General features: G+C 37.2%; 1 protein-coding gene across 5 annotated transcripts in view; it reads right to left on the bottom strand.

Moving 5' to 3' along the window:
- Positions 1–21,506, bottom strand: part of CLOCK (clock circadian regulator) — a 125,167-nt gene that overhangs the window by 33,005 nt on the left and 70,656 nt on the right. For all 5 annotated transcript variants that reach the window (XM_030922289.1, XM_010362918.2, XM_030922284.1 and 2 more), the window contains 5 exons: positions 21,167–21,226; positions 20,337–20,485; positions 17,524–17,615; positions 12,064–12,153; positions 4,586–4,706 (listed from right to left, as the gene is read on the bottom strand). In XM_030922289.1, the coding sequence (XP_030778149.1) occupies positions 4,586–4,706; positions 12,064–12,153; positions 17,524–17,615; positions 20,337–20,485; positions 21,167–21,226 (512 nt within the window). The remainder of the gene's footprint in view (positions 1–4,585; positions 4,707–12,063; positions 12,154–17,523; positions 17,616–20,336; positions 20,486–21,166; positions 21,227–21,506) is intronic.

Here is a 21,506-nt window from a genome sequence, read left to right as displayed (position 1 = left end):
AAATAGATTTTCTGGTGCAAACAACTTAATGTTTTCCTGTTTTTATCTATTCATCCTTTTCTTTACTTACTTTCAAAGGAAAGTTTTGCTTCATGTTCTAAAGCTAATCCTTTCATCTCTATTATTTATAGTCTTTCCTATTTTCTCTAGGACCCGGGCCACATCACTGCTCCTTATTCCTTGAGCATCTACACCTTTGGGTCCTTACTTTCTTTTTTTTTGAGACAGCATCTTGCTTTGTCACCCAGGTTGGAGTGCAGTGGCATGATCACAGCTCACTGCAGCACTGAACTCTTGGGCTCTAGTGAGCCCCCTTCCTCAGCCTCCCAAGTAGCCAAGACTACAGATGTGAGCCACTATACCTGGCTAATTTTTAATTTTTTATAGGAATGGGGTCTCACTATGTTGCCCAGGCTGGTTGCAAGCTTCTGGGCTCAAGCAATTCTCCTGCCTCAACCTCCCAAAGTGGTGGGATTATAGGCGAGAGCCACTGCACCTGGTCAAGGATCCTTACTATCTACTTTTAAATTTGCTCAGTCTTCCATCTCAAAGGAGTTTTGCTAATTATTTTGGTATTATCGATCTCCTTCCTTTTCATTATGGGCTCCATCTTCCATATATTCATTTCCCTTAACTTCACACACTGTGGATGTCATCCTTACACCTCTACAGCAATTATTCTTCTCAAGATTACTAACATTTGTATTGTTAACTTCAATGGTTTTTCATTTCCACTTCTTTAAAGTCATGCTTTGTCATTCCCACAGCATAAACTTACCTTCCTACCTTACTGACTATTCCTGTATCTTCTGCTAATCCATTTTCATACCAGGGGCTTTCACAAAGGTTCTTCTGATCCTATATCTCTCTCTCCAACTCTAGCATTTTATGTGAGACAAAGTTTCCTATAATTTGTTTTCAGGACATTTGTACTTGATGGTCCCATCAGTAACTTAAATGCAAAATATCTGAAAGTGAATTTATCGTTCTTTCAAGTTCCCTTCATCTATGTATGCTTATTTCCCAAGTTAGAAACCATTTTGGTCTCTTCTCTTCCCATCACAAGTCCCAAACCTAATCTGTCACCAAGACCTGCTACTTATTTCACAAAGGAAGCCCACCAATTTAGTGTAGTTGCAAATTACCTTGCATCTAGGTAACCGAAATATGTATTCATTATGCCTCCATATTCTGCCACTCTGATTCAGTCTTGCCTATTATTCTTAGACTTATAACTACTACTTTCACTGTACTACTTCAGCACTCAAGGACTAGTAACACCTTTCTTTGCTCACTACTTCAAGCTTATATTCTTCTGTTAATATCATCATAGATGGCTTTATCATCCAGCCTAATAGGTTCAAAATCTAACTATCTTCAATATTCCCCACTGATGATTCTTAGTCACTTGGTCACCTGAGCCTATCACAACAAGTTCTATTGAGTTTACACACTTAATAGTCATATACTTTCCTCAACAGTCATATACTTTCCTCTCCATCCTTTCCTTTTTTTTTCTTTTTTGAGACAAAGTCTCACTCTGTCACCCAGGCTGGACTACAGTGGCATGCTCTCAGCTCAGTGCAACCTCTGCCTCCTGGGCTCAAGTGATCCTCGAGCTCAGCCTCCTGAGTAGCAGGAATGACAGACATGTGCCACCACACCCCAGCCAATTTTTGTATTTCTCTTTATTGTGTAGACAGTGTTTCACCATGTTGCCCATGCTGGTCTTGAACTCCTAGGCTCAAACGATCTGCCCACCTTGGCCTCCCAAAGTGCTGGGATTATAGGCATGAACAACTGTGCTCAGCCCATCCTTACTTTTATTGCTAGGATTATACGGTTTTCCTTTTTGTCTCCAGTCTGGTTCTTTTAAAAATTTTCTACCTGAGTGATTTTTTAATCTCCCAAACCAGATGATGAAAGTGGCAGCAACTTTTATAAGCAAGGTACTGCTGCTCTCTCTAGGCCAGAGATGCTGGTGAAAGATGCTTCCACTGCAATGAAGACCTGGACCTCCATGACGCAGAACAGCTGTTACAGTCATAGTTACTGTATCAGGCAGCAGGGCCAGCTTTGTCATCAGAATGGTGTATCCATAAGATCTCTGGTTGTGTTTCACTGAACCCTAGGAATGAAACTGAGGAGTAATTCCATAAAGCTATCACTTGATTTGTATAGTAGGAAATCTGCAGGTCAGGTGAGCACAGCCTGAGTTGAGCCACTATGACAGAGAAATCCAGGGCTCTTATTCAGCTCTCAGACTCAGGGCCTCCTTATGAAGCAGAAGCCACGTAGGCCTGGGGTAGGCAACCCACCGCTGCAAGTTTTCTTCCTAGCCTTCTCCAAACGAACTTTCCACTACTTACCTGATTTTTTTTCTTTATTCTTTTTTTTGCAGACAACAAAACTACCCAAATCTCCTTCACTGGCTCTCTACTCTGTAAAAAATAAAACTCAAATTCCTTAGGATGAACTATTAGCACCTTTATAATTCTGTCCTTATTCCTTCTCTCAACACAAATTACACCACCTGTACCTCAACTTCATTATAGCCAAAATGACCTACCGAATTTTCTAAGCAGTTTTCCCTGTGTTTTCACTTGTGTTTATTCTTTTGGCATGAAACTTTCTTTTTTCTGGGGAAAGAACTCTTCTGTGTATCACTTAACGAGGACATCAGCAAGCCATTTAATTAAGACTTTTCTTAAGTATTCTTGCCATTTTCATTTCTGTTCTTGGAAGCAGAAGCCTAAGCTCTTTCTGCCAAAGGCTTTTATTTAGTTCTCCATCCAATTTTATTCTTAGTAGGGTCTTCAAAGCAAACACCTTCTCCTTTGTCTTCCTATTGCTATCTCCAAAGGGTTCCACCTTTCTTTTCTTTTTTTTTTTGAGACAGAGTCTCGCTCTATCGCCCAGGTTGGAGTGCAGTAGTGTGATCCTGGCTCACTGCAACCTCCGCCTCCGGTGTTCAAGCAATTCTCCTACCTCAGTCTCCAGAGTAGCTGGGACTACAGGCATGCACCACCATGCCTGGCTAATTTTTGGTAGAGACAGGGTTTCGCCATGTTGGCCAGGCTGGTCTCAAACTCCTAGCCTCAAGTGATCTGCCCGCCTCAGCCTCCCAAAGTGCTGGGATTACAAGTGTGAGCTACTGGACCCGGCTGGGTTCCACCTTTCTAATTCTTCTCTCCTCGCTCTATATATTTACCTCAAGCAATACCATTCCATCCATGGCTTCAAATACTAATTGTAGGCATCTATTATATCCAGCCTAAATCTTTCTAAGTACCAGACTAGAGTGGCCTAGTAATGGTCAATATCATATAAACTTGGTTTTAAAACAAGGCTTCAAGGCCGGGCGCGGTGGCTCAAGCCTGTAATCCTAGCACTTTGGGAGGCCGAGACGGGCGGATCACGAGGTCAGGAGATCGAGACCATCCTGGCTAACACGGTGAAACCCCGTCTCTACTAAATGCAAAAAACTAGCCGGGCGAGGTGGTGGGCGCCTGTAGTCCCAGCTACTCCGGAGGCTGAGGCAGGAGAATGGCGTAAACCCAGGAGGCGGAGCTTGCAGTGAGCTGAGATCCGGCCACTGCACTCCAGACCGGGCGACAGAGCAAGACTCCGTCTCAAAAATAAAAAAAATAAAAAAAAAAAAATAAAACAAGGCTTCAAATGAATTCTCCAAGTCTTGTTTTTCTCAACTCTCGCTGAAAGGCCATCCACTCTTATCAAAGTTATAGATACATACAAATTTGTGTGCGTATGTGTATCTTAATTTTTAGACAGTATGCTATAGAATTTGAGGATTCAAACACAAAGAATCTTTAAGATAATGTATTAGCAGATGAGACACATTTAAAAATAATGAAAAAGGTGATTCAATAAGGTATCTAATAGCTAATGGCCAAATACAGTGCTGTAACAATTCTGGATTTTATACAGGGTAATATATGAAGAAAATGAGGTACTCTGGTCAAATCAATTTGTCAATAGACCTAGTAGAAATGTCTGATTCTACCATAATATGTTGTGTTTCTTGATGGTGAGGAGAACTATTTTCACTATTCTTGATATTTTTATGATACAGCACAAGTGCCTAGCAAATTAGATACATCTAACAAACGACTGTGTAATTAATAAAGTAGATAATTTATCTTTATATTTAATAACTTTAAAAGAAACATAGAATTTTTTCCAGTTTGAATGTCCAATTGGTTAACAATGGTGAAAATCAGAAAGTTCAATTTTCCCTCATTAAATACAGTAAGGTTTTATTTATAAGTTAGTAGCAATATATTGCCAGGTCTCACTTTTGCATAAAATACAGCTTTATGGCATAATGGGAGTCCAGGATTTATTATAACAAATAAGATGGGATTTCAATATACTCTGAAATAGATTTCAGATTTTTAATATGGTCACAATTTCATCTTATATATATTTTAATATTGAAAAAGGACCTAACAGGGCATATGGTGTAATGCTGTATTTAAAGAGGTCTGTATTTTTCATAAACTTGCAAAAGGATAGTGCTACCGAATATAACATTTGACTTTTTTGCTTAACAGCTACTACTTACATTTTAAATATTCTGGGGTTAATGAATCACTTTCCAGCAGATGAGTAGAGAGTATTTTATAAACCTCTGAATGTTCCCCTTCTGGGATAAAATTAAATATACTTTGATCCACAAGATCAGACTGAAAAGAAAAGTGTTAAAAGTAAAATAACTTTAATGATTCAAGAGACAATTGTTTTAAAAGTACATAATCGCTATTAAACACAGAAGTTGGCTTTCAATTATCTGTGAAAACCAACAAATGTCAAGTTACAGACCAAATCTCAAAAACAAGATTGAGATGATACTGTCATCCAATCCATGACCAATATGACCCTGAAAGCCTGATACATTATTTGCAAAGCTGTGTTTCACCAAAACATTTTGAATATTTCAAAATACAATGTAACCAAGAGAGCTAATAAGAAAAATCTCTGGCGACAAGTCAGAGCCTTAACATGTATTCAAATCTATGGTAAACAATGGTGGTATATCCTACTATAAAGGACTAGGCACAAACTAAATAAAGAGGAGATTTTGCTTTGGTGTGATTTCAGTTGTCCAATATGTTCTTTACTTCATCTTTTCCTGGCATTTATCCTACATCCCATTGTACAAAAGCCTTGTGTTTAGTTATCCCCCCTCAAAAGGACACCTAATATGTTAAGCATTATAATTCCTGCTAATATATAGCTTTAATAGTGATTAATCAATAGCAATTTGACAAACATCAGGTTGGCTACAACGTGCCACAACTGTGGAATCAAAGATGAATAAGATAGTTCTGATACTTAAGTACCATTGATAACAAAACTTCCATGACTTTACATTTGCTACTATGCATTCTACCTAGTTTCCTGCATGTCAAACTGCTCTGTGGAATCCTAGGGATACTGAGATAGTATCTCAAGGACTGTAAAGGTGGGACTAGAAGTTGGGGAAGTAAAAAGGAGCTGTGAAGCAGGGCTCAGGGTCCTGCCCCTGCATTAAATTAAAGCAGTTCTACTTTTTGTTTTTATTTCACGCATATGTAAAGATTTTGTTTGAAGAGCTCCACTACATAAAAACAAAAAACAAACAAACAACAACAAACAGAGGCAGTAAGAATGGCGAGAGGGTGTTGTATTAGGTTGGTACCATACTTTTACTAACAAAAAATGCAATCACTTTTGTACCAACCTAATACTATTCTTCATATAGGCCACACATTCCCATTATTTCTTCTGTCTTTTCTCCAGCCCTCCAAGCCCACTCCATGAAGTGAAATGACCATCCCCTTCTTTACATATCTGTATCTTTCACCTTTCAAAGACCATTTCAAATTACTTCTTTCAAGAAAGCATTCCCTTAACACCATAATCCACATTAAAAATAAAATTCCTTTAGTATTTATTACTTGCATCATTCATTTCCCATTTAGCAGAATTCAGCCAACTACGGATCAAAACTATTCAGGAAAACAAAAACAAAAACAAATGGTTGTGTCTGTACTGAATACGTGCAGACATTTTTCTAATCATTATTCCCTAAACACTATAGTATAACACATATTTACATAGCATTGATATTGTATTAGTTATTACAAATAGAGATAGATGATTTAATGTAAATAGGAAGATGTGTGTAAGTTACATGCAAATACACCATTTTATCTATGGGACTTGACCATCCATGGATTTTGGTATCTGCAGTGGGTGCTGGAACCAATCCCCCATGGATACCAAAGGATGACTATATTTTAATGTCTATGCCCTGTTGCCCTATAGGTGAATAAAAGGGCCTATCTCTTACACCTTTATCTTTCTCACTTCCAATCAACGCACATTAACACCGTGCCCTGTGTTTAACAGTTATTAGTACAATAACTGATTTTAGACTAAGGAGGTATTTGATAATGGCTTAAAGGGTAACCACACCAAAAATATATCTGTATTTCAATAAAGGATTTTTCTGGAAGTCTGAAAAGCCTCTACAACTAAAGGAGTAGTGAACTAAAAATTCATGCATGGCTGGGTGCAGTGGCTCATGCCTGTAATCCCAGCACTCTGGGAGGCTGAGGCAGGCCAACTGTCTGAGGTCAGGAGTTCGAGACCAGCCTGGCCGACATGGAGAAACCCCGTCTCTGCTAACACAAAAATTAGCTGGGCATGCTGGTGTGCACCTACAGATGCAGCTACTCGGGAGGCTGAGGTAGGAAAATCACTTGAATCCAGGAGGCAGAGGCTGTAGTGAGCTGAGATCCTACCACTACACTCAAGCCTAGGCGACAGAATAAGACTCTGTCTCAAAAAATAATAAAAAAAATTCAGGCCTGAATAACACAAATGCTAGAAAGTTGCCTTCTACTGACAAAATAAAGAATCAAAATACAATAGTACACGATATTGATGCAAAAAATAATCTGATATGGTTCAGCTGTGTCCCCATCTAAATCTCATCTTGCTGTTCTCATAATCCCCATGTGTCATGGGAAGGGCCCAGTGGAAGGTGATTGAATCATGGGGGAAGATACCTCCATGCTGATGTTCTTGTGATAGTGAGTTTTCCCAAGTTCTGATGGTTTTGTAAGAGGCTTTCCCCCTTTTTGCTCAGCACTTCTGCTTCTTGTTGCCACGTGAAGAGGGACGTGTTTGCTTCCCCTCCACCATGATTACAAGTTTCCTGAGGCCTCCCCAGCCATGCTGAACTGTGAGTCAATTAAACCTCTTTCCTTTATAAATTACCCAGTACTGGGGAGTCCTTTATAGCAGTCTGACAACAGACAAATACGTCGTCTTAATAGAAAAACATGCCACCAATTTGAAATATTAATAGGAACTAAAATTTTCATTTTTGAGAATGATTATAGTTTTCTACTATTATTTGTTACTAACAATTTCTACTACCATCGGTAAATTATGATGTGACCTATCTTACCCTTGTTTTTCCATCTATTACTTCATAGGATGTTTCATATTCATAGAGAAAAGAAAATGAATGGCTATATCAAGAGTAGTATGATCACAAGCAATGCCTCCCCAACCACTCTGCCTCTCCTGCCACTTTAATAGGTGTCAAACTTTCCATTAACCACTACACTCAAAATCTCTAAATGAGGCTGACCATACTTTATGTGGCCATACATCCACTCAGTTCTCAAACACAATTCAATAGTAAAAGAAAAGAAAATGGTAACTACTTGGATCTTTTTATCTCCCTTACTCATTTCATGAAAAGGAAATATAAGTTCTGCTGATTTACTTACATGACATAAATCAATAGCCTTTCTGTTTTTTTCTACATTAGCCATTTAGTGATTGGATGACACAATTTTTTAAAATCTAGAAGATGTTAGTAACAGAGGAAACGGTATGCAGCACATGGGAACTCTCTGTACTACCTTGTCCATTTTTCTGTGTATCTAAAAATGGTTCTAAAATTAAAAATGTTTTAAAAACTATCCAGAAGAAAATGGCAAGGTGAGAGGGTTTTTGAGGGAAGTGTTAATCAAACACTTCGATTCCAATGAGATCTATCACATGTTGTCTATTTCAAAAGGGAATTAAACTCACTAAAGATTAGAAAGGGATTTTTTAAAACAGCCAAATCAAGTAGCATACTCATCTTCACACATTCAACAAAAAATCACTGAGTGGCTCTCCAAGAAACTAGCTAGCTCCTCTGGATACAGAGATAAAGTTCCTGCCTGTGAGAAGCTACAACTACCATAACTATCCAAATAAACAGAAAATTACAATTCTCTGTATCGTGACAGTAGTTACATACAAGGTAACAGTAGAACAGAGATGAGGACATCTAATTCTGAATGAAATTCAAGCAAGTGCCAAGAAACAGGCTTTTAGAAAGTGCAAAAACATTGCAAACGATGCTCTATGACTAGATTATACAGTTTCTGTAAACATGACAAAACCCAATACAGTTATATATGGTTTAAAAGCATGTAACTATACTTTTTTTTTTTTTTTTTTTGAGACGGAGTCTCGCTCTGTCGCGCAGGCTGGAGTGCTGTGGCCGGATCTCAGCTCACTGCAAGCTCCGCCTCCCGGGTTTACCCCTTTCTCCTGCCTCAGCCTCATGAGTAGCTGGGACTACAGGCGCCCGCCACCTCCCCCGGCTATTTTTTTTGTATTTTTAGTAGAGACGGGGTTTCACCCTGTTAGCCAGGATGGTCTCGATCTCCTGACCTCGTGATCTGCCCGTCTCGGCCTCCCAAAGTGCTAGGATTACAGGCTTGAGCCACCGCGCCCAGCTGTAACTATACTTTTTTCAAATTACTTAAACATTATCTTAATCCTATAACAGGATTCTTTCCCTGGGTTTTCTTGCTATGAAAACATTTTTTTAAGTTGTCCAGAAAATTTAGTTAATCAGTCTGTCCTTTTTTCTGCCTATGCTAGCTTACTTATGTGTTGCTAATAATCTCATGTGTTACTCTCAAACAAGTTTTTAAATGTTGGGCTTATCCTACTATTTGAGCTAACTAGAAAATAAAGCCCCAGAAGAGTAGGAAAGTAAAAGTTATTTTCTGTATGAAGCAAAGAAATTAGCAAATTATTTACTGCATGGCTTTCATCTTTAAAAAATGCCCTTTTAGAGCCTGGACTTTTAAGTGCTAAAATCCATTCATTCTCTTTATAAAATATGAAGTATCAGAATAATCAAAGGGAGAGAAATACCACTTTTCAATATCTCTTGAAAGAGACATTTACAAGCAGAATTACTTTACCCTGTTACAGAGATAAGCTACTTTTTAAAATTTTTTTGTAGAGACAGGATGCTTCACTATGTTGCCCAGGCTGGTCTTGAATTCCTGGCCTTAAGCAATATTCCCACCCAGCCTCCGAAAACATTAGCATTACAGGCATGATACACTGCACCCCAACATAGAGGGGCATTTTAAGAGTAGTTTATAAGTAACTTCAAAATATTTATACCACGAGCTCCATCTTCAGTAACATTACATATTAAAAACTGAAAATTCCCCCCAAAGCCTATCAGTTATGGCACAGCACCTAGCACAGTGTCTGGCACAGAGTAGATACTAATAAATAGACATTAGAAAAAAAGTAAGCACACAAACCAGGTATTCACCATCCTAATCAAACAAAATACACTTTTCTAATTCTCTACCCTTTTGGTCATATAGATAATAAATTAAAATATGGCCAATATGACTTTATCAGTTCAAAGTCACACAGCATAAAAAGTTCTGTATCTACTATTTTTACAGTGTTTTTTTTAATAAGTAATTCTATTGAGAAAAATATTTACGAGTTGCCCTAATTGCAACAAGTATCTCAGCAGAAATTCATTCTCAAGACATTCTCAGTGATTTAACATTTTCAACAGGCTGATTAAAATGGAAACACTAAAAAGTTAGCAATAGAATAAAGAAGACAGGAAAAAGAGAGGTTAGATAAAGTGGTACGACCTTGCATTGCATTAACAATGTTTCGGTCAACAATAGACTGCATATATGACCACAGGTGGCCCTAAGATTACAGTGGAGCTGAAACATTCCTACTGTCTAGTGATGTTGTATCTGTTGTAATGTCATAAATCAATGCATTACTCATCCTTTGCACTTGTGTTTGTGGTGACGCTTGTGTAAACAAACCTACTGTGCCACCAATCATATAAAAGTTTAGCACATAAAATTATATACAATACATATGTACATGATAATAAACAATCATCTTACTAGTTTATGTATTTACCATACTTTTAATGATTTAGAGTATTCTCTATTTACATTTTTTTTTTTTTTTTTTTTGAGATGGAGTTTTGCTCTTGTTGACCAGGCTGGAGTGCAATGGCTCTATCTCGGCTCACCGCAACCTCCGCCTTCCAGGTTCAAGCAATTCCCCTGCCTCAGCCTCCCAAGTTGCTGGGATTACAGGCATGCACCACCACACCCGGCTAATTTTGTATTTTTAGTAGAGACGGGGTTTCTCCATGTTGGTCAGGCTGGTCTCAAACTCCCAACCTCAGGTGATACGCCTGCCTCGGTCTCCCAAAGTGCTGAGATTACAGGCATGAGCCACTACGCCTAGCCTTATATATGTATATTTGTAAGTTAACTCTAATAAAACAGCATCAGGCAGGTCCCTTAGGAGGTATTTCAAAAGGGTACTGTTATTATAGGAGATGACAGCTACATCTTTTTAAACAAAAATGTTTAAAAAGTTAAAAAAAAAAGTTTTTTAAATAGAAAAAAGCTTTTGAAATAAGGATATAAAGAAAGGAAATATTTCTGTACAGCTGTATGATGCATTTGTGGTGGTTTTTTTTTTTTTTTTTTTTTTTGAGGCAGGGTCTTGCTCTGTCACCCAGGCTGGAGTCCAGTGGCACTATCACGGACGGCCCAGTGTAGCCTTTGCCTCCCAGGCTCAGTGCAATCCTCCTACTAGAGCCTCCCGAGTAACTGGGACCACAGGTGCATACCACAACACTCGGCTAATTTTTGTCTTTTTTTTTTTTTTTTTTTTTTTTTTTTTTTTGAGACCGAGTCTTGCTCTGTCGCCAGGTCTGGAGTGCAGTGGCCGGATCTCAGGTCACTGCAAGCTCCGCCTCCTGGGTTTACGCCATTCTCCTGCCTCAGCCTCCGAAGTAGCTGGGACTACAGGCGCCCGCCACCTCGCCCGGCTAGTTTTTTTTGTATTTTTAGTAGAGACGGGGTTTCACCATGTTAGCCAGGATGGTCTCGATCTCCTGACCTCGTGATCCACCCGTCTCGGCCTCCCAAAGTGCTGGGATTACAGGCTTGAGCCACCGCGCCCGGCCTTGTCTTTTTTTAAAGACGGGGTTTTACCATGTGGCCCAGGCTGGTCTCAAACGCCTGAACTCAAGCAATCTGCCAGCCTTGGCCTCACAAAGTGTTAAGCTAAGTGTTACTACAAGAGTAAAAAAGTTAAAAAAAAATTTTAAGTTTACACAGTTAAAAAGTTACAATAAGCTAATTTATTATTGACAAAAACATTTCTATATAAAGAAGCCTAAGTGCACAGTGTTTATAAAGTCTATAAAGGTGTACAGTACTGTCTTAGTCCTTCACATGTACCTTTTCTATGTTTAGGTATTTTTAAACATATAGATACTTCTTGTGTTACAATTACCTGGAGTATTCAGTACAGCTGCATGCTGTACAGGTTGGAGTCTAGGAGCAACAGGCTATACCATATAGCCTAAGTGGGTAGCAGGTTATATACATCTAGGTTTTTATAAGTATACTCTACTATGTTCACACAGTGACAAAAGTGCCTCAGAACATATTCCCGTTATTTAGTGATGCATAACTGTAGTTGAATACTAAGTTACTACAGATTAGTTATGACTGAGCTTTGAGAAAACACATGCTAAAACAAAGACATACTTACAGCTCTTATCGCTACCCCTTTAACCACTGTTATACACTGCTCTCAAAATCCACTTCCTAGTGCTTTAGAATATTTAAAATAGGCATTTTAATAAGAAGTAGATTGTAGGATCTTTATACTTACTGGTAAATGTTCAAGTAATGAAGTTACACTCTCAGACACATATATTATGCTTCCATCTGTCATGATTGCTAAAAAAAAACCATCAAGAGCCTGAAATTAAACATAATGATATGTTAAATGAAAAGAAGAAAGTATTTCACAGGACAGAAATAAAAATCTGAGATAAATGACAAAGGATTTAATATGGAAACATCCAAAGTTCTGTCAAAATATAATATTAGCTTTCCTCCTTTACAATACCTTAGTATGTATCTTTGTTCATTTTTAAATGCTTCTGGAGAAAAAAAGTCTCTCTCTGGCCATCTATTGGACAACTGGTCTCTAAAAGATAGAGACAATGTTCTACCTTCATCACTAGGTATATTACATGATCCAACCATGTATATACAGTATCATGGCTTATTTGAAGATGCTGACATCTCCAAAGCACACAAGACATCAAAATGTTTTGTAGGCACACAAAGGAACACATTATTATCATGGATATGTTAACATAGAGGTGTACATTTGAAGTTTAAGGAGATATATGGAGAATAAAGTAAAAGGGAGTAGCAGGAAATTAAGGTGAAAAATTAGGCTGAGTTCGTATCATAAAAGGCTTTGACATAAGAATTTTATTCTGTATACAATGGTAAGCCAATAGAAGATTTTAGGGCAGGGAGCTGTGCTTCAATAAGAGTAGTGTGGAAGCAGAGTGTTAAATGGATTTAGAGGGAAAAGAAAATTCAGTTAGGAAAATCATAGTGGCTTTTGGAATAATTAAGTTAATGGGAATCTCAACGAAATCAGTAGTATTAGGAATAAAGAAAGTACTTTGAGCAAGCATTGAGAAATGTGAAGCTCAATTTCAGAAGAGAAGTCATAGCAGGGAGTATAAGACTTAATAAAAAAGCAATTTTGTACTTTATACACTACAATGTATTTTCATTTAAGAATCCTAGGCACAGAAGTGACAGCTGAAGAAATGAGATCTACAAAAGACAAATCCTGGAAGAATTATCTACATATAAGGGATGAGGAAGAGAAAAAGGCCAGAGAAAATAACAGAGAAAGCTGGGTGCAGTGGCTTACGCCTGTGACAGGAAGCCAATTTGGAAGCCAAGGCGGGAAGATCACTAGAACCCAGGAGTTTGAGACCAGCCTGAGCAACATGGCAAAACCTTGTCTCTGAAAGAAAATTTAAAAATTAACCAAGTATGGTGGCACATGCCTATGGTCCCAGCTGCTTGGGAGGCTGAGGTGAGATCACTTGAGCCCAGGAAGCAGAGGCTGCAATGAGCCATGATCATGTCACAGCACTCCAGTCTGGGCAACAGTGAGACCCTGCCTCAAAATAGTAATAAAAATTAAAATTACAAAAAAGAAAATTATGATAAAGACAGAATACGCTGTCATCAAGGAATCAATTGAAGAGAGAATGACAACGTGAAGAGGAGAGGAATGGTTTGGTATAAAATGAGACAAAATAAAGAATAAGAATGAGAAATGAATTTTGGTGATTTTCAAAAAGTTGTGTTAACAGGAAGGCAAGTCAGACTACAATGAGTTTAAAAATGAGTACAAAATCAGAAGGCTATTACAAGTCATTCATTCATGAACTTTAGAAGGAAAGAAAAAGGCAAACAGTTCTAAGGGGGTGAAGTATCAAGAGAAGGCATTTAAAAAAAGAGCAAGTATATTTGTAGTCAAAGGGAAAGGAAGATCCAGTGGAGAAGAAGTAGAAGATACATAGCGGAAAAGATACTACAAGAGGGATTCTTCTATTAAAATGGTTAGCACACTAATCTCTTAATTTCTTGTTTAATTAAATGGCTCTCGAAAAGGATAGTGACCTCTGGTAGGAACCATGTATATCTTATTAATCCTTATATCTGCAGCACTAGTGTAACACAAGTACTTGCAGTATATAATTTATAGAGCTGGGGGTTACAGTAGCCTTCCCTAACTCTACGTAACTGATGAATATATAGAAAATGGTACCCTCCCCCATGTCCCCTTTTTTTGGGAAAGAGATCTGGATATCACAAAGAACTTATTTTGAGTAGATGCCTATCTTTTAGAATGGCTCAAACAAATCCAGTCTTTGCTAATATAGAAGTAGACATCTTGTCATTCGAGCAAACTCATGAATTATTTTTTTCAACCCTTTAGTACCATAATGCCAGTATTATTTCATAATAGGGTCAAAAGCAGACAACTGTTTGCCAGGCTCACGCCTGTAATCCCAGCACTTTGGGAGGTCAAGGCAGGTGAATCACCTGAGATCAAGTTCTAGATCAGCCTGGCCAACATGGTAAACCCTCGTCTCTACTAAAAATAAAAAAAATCGCTGGGCGTGGTGACACATGCCTGTAATCCCAGCCACTTGGGACGCTAAAGCGGCAGAATCACTTGAATCTGGGAGACAGAGGTTGCAGTGGGCAGATCATGCCACTGCACTCCAGCCTGGGCAACTGAGTAAGACTCCGTCTCCAAAAAAAAAAAAAAAAAGAGAGAGAGACAGTGTTCCTCAATTTCCCCATCTGAAAGCAAGAAACGGATACTAGTGTTTACTTCATAGGAGTGTTATAAGGATTCAATGAGCTAATACATAAAAATTATTCACTTATTTTTTTGATTTAAAGTACAGGTTTAAATGTTTATATTTATACTCTAACAAATTTTCATATAGTAACATTTCTGCTGAATACATAAAGAATTAATCACACACAATTAACTGTCCCATCTAAAATACAAACAGAAAAATAACTCAATTTGCCAAATACCTTGCTTCAGACTTGAGATGTGGCCATAATCTATTTATACAGGCATACCTTGTTTTATTGTGCTTTGCTTTATTGAACTTCAGTTTCTGGGTTGTGTTTTGCTTTTTGTTTTTTTACAAAGTGAAGGTTTGTAGCAACTTTGGGTCAAGCAAGTCTATCAGCATCATTTTTTTCAATAGCATATGTTCACGTTGTGTCTCGTGCCACATTTTGGTAATTCTTGCATTATTTCAAACTTTTCCCATTATTACTATATCTGTAATGGTGATTCGCCCACATAAGACGGCGAACTTAAATGTTGTGTGTGCTCTGACTGCTCCACCAAATCACTGGCCATTCCCCCATCCCTCTCCCTCTCCTTGGAGATCCCCATTCCGAGACACACAACAATATTGAAATTAGGCCAATTAATAACTCTACAATGGCCTTTAAGTATTCAAGTGAAAGGAAGAGTCCCTCATCTCTGACTTTAAATCAAAAGTTAGATGTGATTAAGCTTAGTGAGGAAGGCATGTTGAAAACTGAGACAGGCCAAAAGTTAGACCTCTTGCAACCAAACAAGTAGCAAAGTTGTGAATGAAAAAGAAAAGTTTTAGCAACTACATGTATGCTAAGAAAGTGAAACAGCCTTATTCCTGATATGGAGAAAGTCTGAGTGTTCTGTATAGATGATCAAATCAGCCACAACATTCCCTTAAGCCAAAGCTTAATCCAGAGCAAGGCCTTAATTGTCTTCAATTCTGTGAAGGCAGAGAGGGGTAAGGAAACTACAGAAGAAAAGTTCGAAGTGAACAGAGGTTGATTCATGAGGTAACATAAAAGTACAAGGTGAAGCAGCAAGTGCTGATGTAGAAGCTACAGCAAGTGATCCGGGAGACCTAGGTAAGATCATTGATGAAGGTGGCTACACTACATACCAGAGTTTCAATGCAGATGAAACAGCCTTCTATTGGCAGAAGATGCCATTACAACTTTCAAAGTTGGAAAAGAGAAGCGGCCGGGCGCGGTGGCTCAAGCCTGTAATCCCAGCACTTTGGGAGGCCGAGACGGGCGGATCACGAGGTCAGGAGATCGAGACCATCCTGGCTAACACGGTGAAACCCCGTCTCTACTAAAAATACAAAAAACTAGCCGGGCGCGGTGGCGGGCGCCTGTAGTCCCAGCTACTCGGAGGCTGAGGCGGGAGAATGGCGGGAACCCGGGAGGCGGAGCTTGCAGTGAGCCGAGATCGCGCCACTGCACTCCAGCCTGGGCGACACAGCGAGACTCTGTCTCAAAAAAAAAAAAAAAAAAAAAAGAGAAGCTAAAGCTGGCTTCAAAGCTTCAAAACACAAGCTAACTGTCTTGTCAGGGGCAAATGCAGCTGGTGACTTCTAAGTTGAAGCCAATATTCATTTGCCATTCTAAAAGTCCCAAAGCCCTTAAGAAGTATGCCCTATAAATAGAGCAACAAACCCTGGATAACAGGACATCTGATGACAGCACATCTATTGACAACATGGTTTACTGAATATTTAAAGCCCACTGTTGAGACCTACTGGTCAGAAAAATAGATTTCTTTCAAAATACTATTACTCACTGACAATGTACTTGGTTGCCCAGAGTGCTGATGGAGATGTACAAGGAGATTAATGTTGTTTTCATGCCTGCTAACACAACACCCATTCTGCAGCCCATGGGTTAAGGAATAATTCTGACTTTCAAGTCTTATTTAAGAAATACATTTCACAAGGCTACAGCTCCCACAGATAGTGATTCCTGTGATGGAACTGGGCAAAGTCAACTGAAAACCTTCTGGAAAGAATTCACCCTTCTAGATGGCATGAGAACATTTGTGATTCATGGGAGAAGGACAAAATATCAACATTAACGAGAGTTAAGAAGAAGTTGATTCTAACCCTTGTGGATAACTTTTGAGGGGGTCAACGTGTCAGTGGTGGAAGTAACTGCAGATGTGGTGGAAATAGCAAGAGAATTAGAATTAGAAGTGCAGTCTGAAGATGTGACTGACTGCTGCAATCTCCTAATAAACCTGAACTGATGAGGAGTTGCTCCACTGATGAGTAAAGAAAGTGGTTTCTTGAGATCGACTCTACTCCTGATGAAGATGTGAATATTGTTGACAAGACAGCAAAGGATACAGAATATTACATAAACTTAAGTTGACAGAGCAGCAGCAGGGGTTGAGAGTACTGACTGTAATTTTGAAAGAAGTTCTACTCTGGGTAAAATGCTATCAAATAGCATTGTACGTTACAGAGAAATCTTCTTATAAGGAAGAATCAATCGATGTGGCAAACTTCATTGCTGACTATTTGAAGAAATTGCCACAGCCATCCCAACCTACAGCAACCATCACCCTGATCAGTTAGTAGCCACTGACACTGAGGCAATACCTTCCACCAGCAAAAAGATTAAGACTTGCTGAAGGCTCAGGTGATTGTTAGAATTTTTTAGCAATAAAATATTTTTAAATTTAGGTATGATCAATTTTTTTTATATAATGCTATTACACACCTAATAGACTACAGGGAAACAAAACAATTCATGTGACTCATTTTATTGAAATATTAGCTTTATTGCAGTGGTCTGGAACTCAACTCGCAATATTGCCAAGGTACACATGTATATTAAGTCACCTGGTGATTTCTTTTTTGAGGAAAACAAAACTTTCAAAAATTAAATTTGGACATACCTCTAACATTAATTGTGTAAACTCTTCATTACTAAGGAATGTAGGTTTCCAGTCCTGTCGAATTTCACTAGCATCTGACTGTGCAGTGATTTCTGTAAACAGATTGACATATTAGTGGCATACTCCAACCACCGGAGGAGTACAAAAGTCCTACAAGTTGTCTTCTCTCTTCCCAGTCTAATTAAAGCATTAACATTTATTGAGTAGATATCAAAAGGTCCAGGTTTTGGTACGATGAAATATTTGAGACAACGTGGCAAGTTATCTCCTTGGATTTGGTCTCTTGGGGATACCAGTCTCTTTAGTTTTTCTCTTGGCACTCTGTTATGTTGCTGATGGGCCTGAGATTACATCCTATTTGACACAAGGACCAAACAAGATTTTTGCTCCAAGAATTTTGAAGACATTCTTTTTTTCCTTTTCCTTCCCTTGGCATTCAAATAGCAATGTCTAGAGCAGCATTAGGGAAATTAGCTGAAAAAGGCCAAAGAGGTCACTCGGTTTGCTTTCAATACAGAAGGCCTTAGCTGCCTACTGCTGGACAAAAAGCTTTTTCCCAATCTTAAGTGCTCCATCTTAATTAATCAAAGAGACTAAATTAATATTTTGCACAAAAACTTTACTACAGTAATATTCCCACAGTGATTTTTCTTAGTGTCCTCTTTGTACAATAGTAGATAGCTGGTCAAAAATTTGGAGATCCCTGCTGTGGGACATATATTTGTAACAATTATTACTATTTTATTTCACTACATACTTCTAATGGATTTAGTTATGAAAAAGCTATTAATAAATGATGAAACCTAGTAACACATTTTTTCTATTTTTAAATGCAGACATATTAAAACAAGCAGGCAGAATAAAAATCTATGTCATAGACCATATTCTACAAAATATACTCTACTTTGTAGTAAGTATAAGCTAAATTCTGATTTTATCATCAGATACAGAAATACAGCATTCTGTCTAATAAGTTAGCATATTAGAAATGCCTGTAGTGAAATATGAAGAGTAACTAAGAAGTATAGCTACTAAATGTATGGAAAATAGTGCTTTTAAAATTCGTATCAATTATATACATTTGGGAAAAGGATTTAAACCCACAAATCCAATCAAGTTTCATTAAACATAGGCTTATTTTAGGATGATATGTATATAAAATCCTTTCACCTTAACAGAAATACTACTTTTGTGAGAATTATGTATCTGATTTTGAAAAAACAAATTACCTAATGCCAAAATTCATCCTCTATTGTCAGGGGGAAATATATGCATTTCATTTCATTCAACAATCATTTATTGAACTCCTAGTATTTTCGGACTGATTTCAATGAGTGTGCCATTTAACAGTCACTGAGGTTAGTGAGATACTATTCGTAGAGGTAAAATGTAATGATAGTGGTGGCAATAAATATTGACACATTTACAAAAGAATCAACAGAATTTGGCAACTGTGATATGGCGCTAAGGAAGATGAAAAAAAATCCTAAAATTTTTTCAGGTTTAAGTCTTAGGTGACTAAAAGGACGGTAGTATAAAAATGAAAAAAGGCAAGTTAAGAGGAAAGAGGTAACTTGACACAATGAAAATAAATTCAATTTTAGATGCACTGAGTTTGAGGACATGCAAAAGAACGATCTAGAAGTTATCTGGAAATACATGGGTAAAATGTTTGCATCTAAAAATAGAAATCTGGTAGTTTAATAGAGACACAATAGCTGAAGCTATGGAATGAGATAAGCAAGAGAGAGAGTGTACAGAAAGCAAGAGAACAAGGATAAGACTTAGGAATGTCACATTTAGAGGGTAGAAAAAGAGGAAAGAAGTTAGTTTCAGTTAGAAAAGGGGAGGTGAAAGTACAATATAAGGGAAGCCCAAGGGAGGAAGGATAAAAATTTCCAGTGCTGTAGAGATGCAGAAGAAGATGAGGTATAAGAAAAAGCTATTGCTTTATTGGGGATAGGAAGGTAATGTCATAAGTGAAATTAACAAAAACAGTTTCAACGAGTGGTGGAACATAAACCAGTCTGGTAAGGCATTACCAACTGAGCTAGGCAGAAGTAAAACAGAGGCACTAATTACTAACTGTCCTGAGTTTTACAGTTTCATTCGCATTTGAAAAAGGAAATTTCCTTCTACAGGTTTTTTTTTTTTTTTAATCTATTATCTGTTACCAAAATACTTAATATTCTTTAAATTTTCTTTTCATGACTCATTTGTCAAGATGATTTTCTTCTATTAACAAATACTTTATTTTATAGTGTTGATTTACTAGATATACATTGAAAAAACCTTTTAAAATGGCATATAAGAACTTTATATTATCTAGCTTTTTCCTTTCTTTCAAATACACCCAGAATTTTCCAACACAAACATGCTTCAGTGACAATGAAGTCTCCCTGCTTCTCTGCTTTTGCACATATTCCCTTTGTGTGACATGCTGTCTTCCTTAATCTAAAAGACTCAGTTGAAAAATCAACTATTTTTAAAGTCTCCCTGATATACTCTTTCCTGTGTTTTTGCTGCAGTTTACAAGCACTACTCATATTTGTAATTATGTGCTTACATGTTTGTCTGCCCTGGCTTGACTTGAAATTCAGGACTGTTACCCTGCATCATGAGGATTTATCATGTAGTCGGCATGGAATAAATGTTTGTTGAATGAAAGAATGAACATATTAGGAAATCTTTTAAAATGCAATTGATTTCTCTCTCTTAAAAAAGCCAAGGAAGCATCCAATCTTAAGCATCTCTGCCAAGATTCTAACTAATGCTTTGAGAGTCTGTTCCATCATACAAAGTTAAAAATTTACCTTTATGTTTTCGTAAAAAATCAATGCTCTTCTGCAGAACAGTGGATTTGTCCATCTTTCTAGCATTACCAGGAAGCATGGATCCCAGTTCTTTAATGAGAACATTAAATTGATCTCTACGTTTCTTTTCAGATTTATTTCTAGATACTCTGATGAAATGAAAAACATGCATTTTTCAAACAATCCATTTAATTACACAAGTAGTTTAATACAATGTTAACTGAGACATGACACAGCACATACTTCTATCAACATAGATGGTAACAAGTATCTCCCAGGTTACCAACAATATACAGTTAATTTGCAATAATTTTTCAGCTTAGTTTATTATTAAAGAAAATTTTACAAATCATGCATTTGACATACATGTTTTTACGACAAATGCCAATAAGAAAAACTGCATTCAAATCACAGGTTTTATTTAATCTAATACTTCCAATGACTGTTAACTTATATGGTTATTATAAATACATGTGCTAAATGAATAATGACTGCTATTCTATGTGAAGCAGTAACCAGTAAACAAAGAGCTATTGAGAAAAATAAACTTGATTATTTATAAAACAATCATTTTATGATACCTGTAATTATCTGCTTTGGGAAGTCAGATTTTCTAATTCAGTTTCTGTTTAAGCAAAGCATAATACTTTTCCAAAAGGTCAGAAGATATTTAATTTATAAACTACATACCAATATTCTAAGTTCTTCCACCTTCCTAATATATCTAAACTCCTAAAGCAGATAGCTTTTGGAAATCATTAATTCACTGTTTATTTACCATTATATTTATTATTCACTTATTTACTATTTTACATCTCTAATCAAACTACCTTTTTGCTTTGTCCTTGTCATCTTCTTCCACCAACCCATCAAAAATACTACTGTCATCTCTAAAAGAAAGCAGATAGAGAAAATAAGAGCAGACTCGCTAAGCCACAGCAATACTAAAATGACATGTAAATCAATTCAGTTACACCCTAGAATTTTTGTAAAGTTAATGGATTATAAAATTCAAACTACTAACCTATTTCCTAGTAAACATTCGAAAATCAAAATTCAGTAATAATTTTATTTTTAAGTTTATTATATATATAAATTGTAAAAGTATTTATACTTAGCTATATTATGAACACATTATGCTAAACAAGAATTTAACCAGTTTAAATATCT

This window comes from Rhinopithecus roxellana, chromosome 2 (assembly GCF_007565055.1).
Source record: "Rhinopithecus roxellana isolate Shanxi Qingling chromosome 2, ASM756505v1, whole genome shotgun sequence".
Taxonomy (NCBI): domain Eukaryota; kingdom Metazoa; phylum Chordata; class Mammalia; order Primates; family Cercopithecidae; genus Rhinopithecus; species Rhinopithecus roxellana.
Note: the sequence above shows the minus strand (reverse complement) of the source record. Positions and strands in the feature narration are given on the sequence as shown.